General features: G+C 35.8%; 1 protein-coding gene across 1 annotated transcript; it reads left to right on the top strand.

Annotated features, from left to right (window-relative positions):
- Positions 1-2,286: 2,286 nt before the first annotated feature.
- LOC141816740 (putative gamma-aminobutyrate transaminase 3, mitochondrial) lies at positions 2,287-4,111 on the top strand (the record flags this gene model as incomplete). The annotated part of the gene is made up of 8 exons (XM_074704483.1): positions 2,287-2,334; positions 2,472-2,555; positions 2,644-2,731; positions 2,841-2,919; positions 3,303-3,393; positions 3,525-3,603; positions 3,689-3,804; positions 3,909-4,111. Coding segments are annotated over 8 exons (660 nt in total), but the record flags the coding sequence as incomplete, so codon positions are not given.
- Positions 4,112-11,141: the final 7,030 nt, after the last annotated feature.

An 11,141-nucleotide genomic window follows, 5' to 3' on the forward strand; every position in this document is an offset into this window, starting at 1 on the left:
GATTGTTAGAAATTCTTCTACTCTTAACACTTTTGTCGGACACTTGTCTACAACAACAACAACAACCAAGCCTTATCCCACTAAGTGGGGTCGGCTATATGGATCCTTTTACGCCATTGAGCTCTATCTCCTATTATATCATCATTTATATTTAAATAAATTTTATCTTGTTTTATTGTTGCTAACCAAGTCTTTTTTGGTCTACCTCGCCCTCGTTTGATATGCGTATTTGTCATAGTTTCACACCGCCTAACTGGAGCATTTATCGGTCGTCTAAGTACATGTCCGTACCACCTTAAATGTGTCTCACGGAGTTTTTCCTCAATAGATGCAATTCCAACTTTCTCTCTAATGCTCTCATTTCTTATTCTGTCCATCTTCGTATGTCCACACATCCATCTTAACATCCTCATCTCCGCAATTCTCATCTTTTGCTCATGTGCTCGAGTTATAGCCCAACATTCAGCGCCATATAACATGGCAGGTCTAACTGCCGTTTTATAGAACTTTCCTTTAAGTTTTAGAGTCACTTTACGATCACATAAAACACTTGATGCTCTCGTCCACTTCAACCATCCTGTTTGTATTCTATGTGAGACATCTCTCTCAATCCCTCCATCGGCTTGCAAAAATGATCCTAAATATTTAAAACTCTCAGTTCCAGACAACTCATCATCTCCTATTTTAATACTTGTCTCATTACGTTCAATATTGCTAAACTTAAATTCCATATATTCTGTCTTTACTCTACTAAGTCTAAAACCTTTCTCTTCTAGTGTTTCTCGCCAAGATTCTAATTTAGCATTTACTCCCTCACGTGTCTCATCTACCAATACAATATCATCTGCAAACAACATGCACCATGGTACGGTATCTTGAATGTGTCCAGTAAGTTCATCCATGATTAGTGTAAAAAGATAAGGACTTAGAGCTGATCCTTGATGTAACCCTATCTTTATTGGAAATGCTTCAGTTAATCCGCCTGAAGTCTTCACTCTAGTCGTTACTTCCTCATACATATCCTTAATTAGGTGAATATATACTACGCTAACACCCCTCTTTTCTAGAATTCTCCATATAATTTCCCTTGGGACTCTATCATAAGCTTTTTCTAAATTCACAAATATCATATGTAGATCTTGCTTTTGCCCCCGATATTTTTCAATTAGTTGCCTGAGAAGATGTATAGCTTCTATTGTCGACCTACCAGGCATAAACCCAAATTGATTTTCGGTGACCATAGTCTCTTTCTTTAATCGTTTTTCTATTACTCTTTCCCAAAGTTTCATGGTATGACTCATTAATTTAATGCCCCTATAATTTGCACAATTTTGTACGTCCCCCTTATTCTTATATAAGGGAATTAGAGTACTTACTCTCCATTGATCTGACATTTTTTTTGTTTTCAATATCATGTTAAATAATTTTGTAAGCTATTCAATACCTTGTTTCCCTAGGCACTTCCATACCTCTATCGGGATATCATCTGGTCCAACAGCTTTTCCATTTTTCATTCCGTTTAAAGCTTGTTCTACTTCTGAAATTTGAATTCTACGGTAAAAATTTAAATTTCTATACTCATTTGATCTGCTTAAATTACCTAAGTTAAGTTGATCACCTACACCTTCATTAAAAAGTTGATGAAAATACCTCTTCCACCGCGCTTTTATTTCTCCATCATTTACTAATACCCTATTGCATTCATCTTTAATACATCTGTCTATAACTTAAAATTTCCCCTTTGTGAAAATTAAATAACTTGAATTGGATTTCAACCTTATGCTGTCATTGCATCATCTGAGAAGTAGTTTCCCATGATCTCCAGTCTCTACTAAATTCTACCATTTTTTTTCATCCGACAATGTATCCATGTGTAGGAGGTTAGGTTTCTAACTTCTGTAGCTATGTTGCTAACTGTTTTTTGCAATGGTTTATAGTTTTTCTTCAATTTTTTTGTTTTCTTGCATTATTCTCAGCAAAGATAAAAGCCTTTTCAGAAAAGAAGCATATGATTCCCATATTCTTCTTTTCGTTAGATCTTAAGTGTACAGTGATTCTGCTGCATACACTTGTGGAAATAATGGATAATATATTTACTTTCAATGGTTAGCCACTTGCTACTAGTTTTATGGGTTAATCCATATTAGCTTCGTAGTATATATCCATTGTCTGAGATTCATAATTTTTTCTTCTGTTTCTTTTACAATGTTGACACAACTATGCTGTATATTTCTCTTGCTGTCTTTTGATTTGATGCACATCTTTTCCCTTTTGATCTTTCCATAGGTTCAAGCTGTTCTGAAGAAGTATGATATATTATTTATTGCCGATGAGGTTCTTAACTCCTAACTTCTTTGAGAAAATTTATGTACTCGTTCCTATCTAATGAAAACAATGGAAGATTTTTCATTGAGAAAAGACATTAAACACTCCAAAACAATTTAATATCAAATTGTTTTATATATGTTCAGGTCATTACTGCTTTTGGAAGGTTAGGGACAATGTTTGGATGTGACAAATACAATATCAAGCCTGATCTTGTCTCCATTGCTAAAGTGAGTTTAAACTATAATCTTCTTTTTAGTTCTAAAGTATAATCAATTCAATGTCCAGTTACAAGCATAAAGTTTCTTTATATTGCAGGCTCTTTCATCAGCATACTTGCCAATAGGTGCAATACTTGTTAGCCCAGAAATTGTAGATGTTATATATTCTCAAAGTAACAAACTCGGTATGATTATAACCAATCAGATTGAAATAGATTGTGTCATCATTTATTACTGATTACCAGCTCAAATCCAATGATTTTCACATTTTAAACCTTATTGGTCTTTTTTTAGGTTCATTTTCTCATGGATTCACATATTCAGGCCATCCAGTCTCCTGCGCTGTTGCTTTAGAAACTCTTAAGATTTATAAGTATGCATTCTCTTTTTCCATCTTCAATTGGTGACTGATGCATCATTAACTAGTCATAGTTTCCTAATAATTGGAAATGGTTTAGGGAAAGTTTTCTTCCATTTAGCTTCCCAGGTTATATCGGAATCTAAACTAAGAGCTTGTAATCCTACTGTGTATTTTCTAATAACCTTTCTCTAATATCTCTCATCTCATCTCATCTCATAATGCTGATACTAACTGAAAAATGCTGTATAATGTTGGCAGGTAATAGTGAACAAAAGGTAATAAATAATAAGCTGAAGGGAAATCTTTATATACTGAAAAATAATTACAACTGGACATGATTCTACTGATCATATTTTGATTATTTCAGAAATTTGATATAATCTCATATTTTGCAGGGAAAGAAACATTACTGAGATAGTGCAAGCCATTGCTCCAAAGTTCCAAGAGGGCATCAAAGCTTTTTCAGATAGCCCCATCATTGGGGAGGTACACATTTTAGTAGGAACCCTGTGGCTATATTATCCTCGAATCACCAATCCTATCGACATTGGTGTCTATTCTTTGCTTGTTTTTAAGTTTCCATTTTAGATTTTGTGGAGACAACTATTTTTCTGTAGATACGCGGGATTGGTTTGATTCTTGGAACTGAGTTCACTGACAACAAGTTACCTAATGAACCATTTCCTGCTGAGTGGGGTATGTTCAATGCCTAGTTTACAATTTTCTTCTGTTTTAGATGCCTTGTGATCTATTTTTGCAATAAGTTTTCTGCTGATTTCAGGTGTAGGTGCGATCTTCGGATCAGAATGTGAAAAGCGTGGAATGCTAATTAGAGTTGCTGGGGACAGCATAATGATGTCCCCTCCCTATATTATTACTCCAGATGAGATAGATAAAGTAAGTTATTCCTTTCATGCTAAATATCCACTCCATCCACCGTTCGGTCTTCATTAATTTAAGCAATTTCGATCTTGTTTAATCTAACTATTCCATTGTTTTAGTTGATCTACATCTATGGAGAAGCTCTGAAGAGCACAGAGGAGAAGGTAGCAAAATTGAAATCTAAGGTAACTTAGGCAATCATCTCTATTGTGTAGTTGGATGGAGTAACATAGATCTCTCCGTGAGTTGTTGATTATGAAAAATATTCTGCACAAAGAATATTACTATTAGACAAAGAATATTGTGATTTTTTTTGTCGAAATTGCATATGCATCAAGCATCTCTAAATAAGAACAAAGATTTACTCTTCATAACAGATAGGCAGTAAAATTTATCTCCTTAATTGAGTGACATTTGAAGTTTATATATGCATATTGTCATATATACAAATTGGATTATTGCAAACAAGAATGATTTCGGACATCTTTGTTTTTTATTCAATTATGAACTGATTAATGGGATTGCAAACACCATAAATTAATGTTTATAGGCAAAATTGGAAAAGCATGGCCAATCCAAAACCAAGATTTTGAGTTCAAAACTTGGCTTCACAAAATGAGAGATCGCTCTACTACAAATATAAATTTTACACATGGTCAAGAGGTTGTCTTTCCTCCTTTCTAAACTAAATTTCTAGAAAAACTTACAAAGCCTTCAACCAAAGCATAAGTTTTCATCTTATTCCAATCTATATAGACAGTTGATATTCATAATGAACATTTTGTAAGGAAAGTCTCATATATTATTTTTTGTAATGAGTTTTAATATTTTGATGATTAATCTTCTACAAATAATTTTTTACTTGTATCTTAATTTTCACGAATATACTCCAAAATGGTGGCTTTAGGAAGAAAAGTGGCTTCGGGAAGAAAAGTTAAGGTTTATGAATTTAACTTAAGTGTTAGAGTGGTTAAGGGGTGAAGAGAGAGAGTGCAATATAGCGCAAAGGATGATTTAAAAGAACATTAATATAAATTCATTTATAAGTGGATGCAATTTATTTTTTATTTCTTAAAAAGGGAGGAATAACTAAGACAATTAGATTTTGAATCACAATATGAATAAATATTCTAGAATTTAACTTTTGAGTTTACATAAGTTGTGTTCCAGATTTATTCGATAGACAAATTAGAAAGAAAGTCGCCTATCTATTATCAAAAGAGAGAGAGAGAGAGGGGGAGAGAGAGAGAGTACATAATATAATAGAATCACATAAATGTACAAGATTAGTTAAGCGTGTGTGTAAGGTTTTGTGTGTTTTGCATCTATTGATGCTAAGTTTATGTCTATGTCTATGTTCATTTACTCAATACAAATATTAATTTCAAAAAATAGCAAACCATCCAAAATCATCAAATACACATGGCTTGGATGAACAAATTTCACATTTAAATGGGTTATGTTGATAAGGAATGGTTTATTTAAAACCACATCTGAGGAAGCAACAACCTATAACTCGACTCAAGTTCGCTAGCAACAAGCATGACAATGTTGACAAAGAGCAATAGGAAAATCATCTCCATGAAGGAAAAAAGACATTGTCTTTTGTTATTCCATGCCAAGTTTGCCTTCTCCATCTTGCTTTTACAAAAACAGAAATGAAATAAAAAGTGCATAGTTAATTTCTACATTCGCACTCAATTTGTATAACTTTTTATTGATAATGATCCATTCTAGATCATCAGATAAGTCTTATGTGCTCCATTGTGGGTTTAGGGGGGTTTTTGAGTTCTCAATATAGCTCGACTTCTTGAATTCCCCTCACAATTTAGCCTTTGTCATTTCTCATACAACTCAACTTTCCAAGTTCCCATGCGAGTCAACACCAAACTTCACTTAGTCAATCGAGTTCCCTATGCGACTTGGCTTTTTGAGATCCTTGTGTGACTGACTCAACACTAGAATTTCTAATCAGTTCAAGCACCCTGAGCTTCCTTATGGATCAAACTCCTAGATTCCAAGGCTCAAACTTAGCAAGCTACATTTGAAACTCATCCACGGGTTCATCTATAACAATCATCTAGTTGGCATGACCACAATTCAAATGATGGTCCCTCCACATCCTTATATGTTGCTTGTAACAGTTGAGTAATTGACGCTATAAATGATAGTTTCATTGAGATCGACAGTTACAACAAACAACAATTTTAAATTTCTTGGGAGATTGTTGTGTGCAAATTTTCATAGAGATTTCTCTTATAAATACTAAGGTATGTGAACCCTTTATACTCTAGATTTTTTGAATTCTATCCATTCTTCTACTTTCTCCTTTTTCACTACATGTAATGATTTAACTATTGGAAGGGCCTTATCAGAGACAACCTCAAAAACACGATCTGATGTTTCCTTTATGTGTGCAGTTCAGATCATTCCTCTACCTTAGTACTGGTCTTGCAATCAGCTATGTACATTCGGTTGACCTGGAACCCATCTCACCCTCCACACTAGCAACCAGCTCAACATCATATTTTCTTAGGATCAAATAAGATCCAACAATTGCATCACATATATATATATATAGAATAGATGATAGGGCCCTCCTGCGTCGTAACCAACTGCACTTCTCGATTTACCTCCTCATAGATGGTCGTGGGGCCGACCGTGGGGCTCGCTAAGGTGGCGGATCCACCTTTGCAGAAGATGATAGGGGCAATTTTGAATTATTTGCACAATAAAATTATTTATAGTGTAGTTGTAGAAAAAATACCTTTACTATTAAAAAGTCTAATTCTTTTAATGTTTTCAATATATAACATGATCAATATAAGATATCTGAACAATTTGTAGGAGAATCTCATATAGTATTCTTGGTGAGTAGAACTAGTATTATTGATGAATAAACTACATATAAATATCATTATTTTCAAGACCTTTCATTGTGTAATCTTGTTTTATAATTGTCTTGACTGTCTTGCAAGCTAGTAGCTTAGGGATAAGAAGTTACAGTTAGTTTTAAGTAATGTAAAAAATTTAGATGTTTGAAGAGATAAAGAGAGGGAAAGGGTGTATTAGAGCCACACTATCCTATACAATTTTGTTAGAAAATCAAGGGTGCTCTTTTTTTATCCATAAAAAAAAGGGCAACCCGGTGCACGAAGCTCCAGCCATGCGGGGTCCGAGGAAAGGATCCATTGTACGCAGCCTTACCTTACCTTTGGCAAGAGGCTGTTTTCAGGATTTGAACACGTGACCTCTAGGTCACATGGCAGCAACCTTACCCGTTGGCGCCAAGGCTCCCCTTCCTTTTTTTTTATCCATATCATCAAAAAAATGCCCCTCTTTCAAAATTTATTAAAAGGGCACCCAAACTTTTATTTCATATCCAAAATGCCCTTTTGTTTTTTTATTAGTCTAACCGTAGAAATATGAACTACGGTTTGATAATCCTAGGAGTTACTTTGCACAAAACAACTATAAGTTAGAGTGTATAAGGGTATTAAACAATCACTACAACAAATATGACTTTTCGCAGCGCACAAAAAGTCTATCCGCAGCGCACCTTGCATGCTGCATAACTCCAAGCTGTTGAAAGTCAAGCACTTTTCGCAGCGCGCGCCTGCGCGCTGCGGATGCTCTTTTCCGCAGCTCGCACCCGCGCGCTGCGGATGCACTTTTCCACAGCGCACAGGCGCACGCTGCGGTTGCGCTTTTCAACAGCGCGTGGGTGCAAGCTGCGGAAAAGTACATTCGCAGCGCGCCGATGCAAGCTGCGAAAAAGTGCATCTGCAGCATGTGCTCGCGCGCTGCGGAAAAATGCATACGCATTTTTTGCAGGCTACTAAATATTTCTATATACACAAATATAATAAAAATACAAATAATTATAAAATCATATCTCTAACATTTATAATCCAACAGACAAATACTACATACAATATCACATTCACAATTATAAAATGAGAGCTCAAACAATTATAATATATATCAGAGTAACAAAAATTCATCTTTACTACAAAAAGTATAAGATCAAATCAATAGTCTCTATATCAGTCAGACAAAACTATAAACATTGATGCCCAAGCGACTGTGCTTCCTATTGCATCCTCAAGGAAAAACATCTCTTCGTTTGGTCGAATTAGCTCCACCTTCTCGACGAAAACTCTATCAATCCAAACTTTCCAATAAGATCCACCAAGACTTTTGCTTTTGGATCCGTGGATGCAATTCGACCTTCTGCAACAGCTCCATCAACAGACCAATGAAGCAGCTTACATCTAGCATTAACATTGATATTTCCAGCAATCACATTCTTTAGTTTTGACTGTATAACAATAAAAAATAATTAATGATTAAACAAATTTTTATAATAAAGCATGTTATAAATAATAAAATAGGAGTATAATATTGTAGTAAGATAGTTACCTGAGGTGCAACATTGCTATCACCACCAATAGAATTTCCAATACCGCTACCAATGCCACCACTACCAACCTAATTTTACAAACCAATATCAGATAAATTTTCCAACTGATATAAAAAAGCAAGTATGGAAAGCAAGTAAATGACCCAATATCAGATAAATTTTCCAACTGATATAAAAAAGCAAGTATGGAAAGCAAGTAAATGACCCAATAAGTATAGCTACATGCATGTGTTTTGTCTGATTTGTAAAGTGACACTAATTAGAGCATTCCAATCTGAAAACATGATGATGATGGCATGTACACATACTTGTCATTTGCCTTCATGTACGTGTACAAATCTTAGCTACCTAATCCCTGCAGCAGTTGATTTTGTGAAGAAAACATTGTTCGTGCAAAAAATATAAACTTACTCAAGAGTTGCTAACACTGTCCATTCTATGTAATATTTCTTCACATATGACACTGTCCATTCTACGTTACTAAGCATCCAAAATGTCTCAGAATACAAATGTTAAGTACTATAAAAGGACTACAAATAACTGACCATTCTATGTAATATTTCTTCACATATGACACTGTGGAATCCACAGAAACGTCGCTAACCAGCCAGACCTCACACAATGCTGCTAAGAGATATGCAATAGATATCCTCTAAAAAAATTTAAAAAAAAACAAAATCAGAAAGTTTGCATGCAACAAAAATGTAAAATTTGACACAAAATGCTAACAATTAACCACTAATGTAGAAAGTAGTATATCATCTCAACTGCCTACTATAAGAACGTCAAAGGGTGTTCTCAAATGTGAATTTCACTTCCAGTTTGTGCAAAGGAAAGCATTAAGAACAATCTTTCTTTTAATCAAATACATTGGCTCAGCATATTCTCAACAAGGTTAAAGCACACAGATAAATTTGAAAAAAAAATGCTATGGATCTTTAACAAACTTTAAGGAACTATTACAGCATATTCCCAACTCAGCTTAACCAATTTAACCTCTAGAATCTAGAACTATTACAGGATGAAGGTGGGAACTGTATTATTTCCAGAAAAAAACTGCAATGAACAATATCTTTGTGGATATTTTTTAATCGTGGTAATTGATTTTTTAAGGAAGTAACTGTATTGGCAAAACTAGCATAATCACCTTTGATAGAAAATTTCACATGTTAGCAACACATACATATGTTTGAAAAAGAAAGGTTAAAAAACTAAATAAAACAAAATATCTTAAACATTTATACCATATTCCAATAATATCTAACTAAATCATACAACTTTTGTAACTCAAATAACAAAAAAAATGTTCGAAAAAAAAACTATTAGACACAAGCATAAGCAATCTGAAACTTACTGTAACCACAATGCCTTTCTCTGTATTTACCTGCAATATGCCCAACCAACGTATTCGATCTAAGTCGACTCCATATGTCAAATTATTACGGCCATGGAAATATCCACTTTAAATCAAAAGCATGTGAATAAGAAAAAAAATTACAAAGAAGCATATATGAGTAGTTGCTACATGAATAGGAAGGAGGAAACAGAGATGCTACAACTTGGGCAAAACTAAAAGGACTGCTACAGAAATGTAACTACGTGCGCGGTAAGCAGTAACGTGCAAATGCAATATAGGATGAAGAATGTGCATGGTAAACTGATAGTCAGATTAGGAAGTTTGATGCACCCTGCAGCAGGAAACCCAAGAGGAAGAGATTAGTCGTCCTCAACAGAACTTTCTTCGTGGCAGCCACCTTGCTTGGAGTTCGCTGCTTACATCCTTAGCATTGATTAGTAACTCTTTGGAGAGAATCAAAACAATTATAATAGTCCAGCAAATGCATGAGACAACAATTGACACCGAGAAAAGTTGAACGGGGCAATCAGGCAAGTAAAACTAGGAGGAATTAACAAACACCCGACTAAGTAGGTAGGAACCGCAGGGACTTATAAAGAAGCAGTGAATTAGAGCATAAAAAATGGTAATCCCCCCTTGCGCACCTTAAAGACCAAAGCGACCGAAACGCCAACGCCGAATGGGCAGAAGGGCATGACAAAAACATACTTGTCATTTGCCTTCATGTTTTGTCGCTTTCTAATGTACAACAAAAACATGATCAGCATGCAACCTTAAACACTAATTTCTCAACTTAAAACCCTAAAAGCAGAATACCTGCTGTGATTCCACTGGCGACGGTGGAGAAGAACGGGAGGTGAGGTTGCCGATTCCCACGCGGGAGGAGAAGGGATTCGCGAGCAGGAGAGGTTGCCGATTCGCCTGAGCCGGTGGAGAGGGACGCCGATTCGCGAGCGGGAGGAGAAGGGATTCACGACTGCGAGCGAGAGGAGAAGAGTCGCGGGTCGCGAGCGGGAGGAGAAGGAACGCCGATTCGCCTCGCGACGGTGGAGAGGTTGCCGATTCGCGAGCGGGAGGAGAAGGGTTCGCGAGCGGGAGGAGAAGGGTTCGAGAGCGGGAGGTTGCCGAGTCGCCTGAGCCGGTGGAGAGGAGCGCCGATTCGCGAGCGGGAGCCGGGAGAAGGGTTTCGCGACTGCGAAAAGCTGCGAGCGGGAGGAGGGGCGAAAATACGTCCGACGGCCGCGAGCGAGCAGAGGAAAAAGGGGGTCAGATTTTTTTTTAACAGCGAAATACCTTTACGCGCTTTCAATATTAAGTTTTTTCAGACTTTTAACAGCATACATTAATATGCGCTATTAATAATATTTTTTTAATAGCCTTTTAACAGCATATAATTTTTGTACGCTGTAAAAAATAATATTTACAGCGCACTATTATTTATGCGCTGTTAATTGTAAAATATGAAATATTTTTCGCAGCGCACTTAATTAGGCGCGCTGTAAAAGCTATTATTAACAGCACACTTTAATTGTGCGCCGTTGATGACGCGCTGCGGAAAGTTATATTTGTTGT

Source organism: Curcuma longa, unplaced genomic scaffold (assembly GCF_044706935.1).
Source record: "Curcuma longa cultivar G26 ecotype Majalengka, Jawa Barat unplaced genomic scaffold, ITB_CL_G26_1.1 contig_17882, whole genome shotgun sequence".
NCBI lineage: Eukaryota > Viridiplantae > Streptophyta > Magnoliopsida > Zingiberales > Zingiberaceae > Curcuma > Curcuma longa.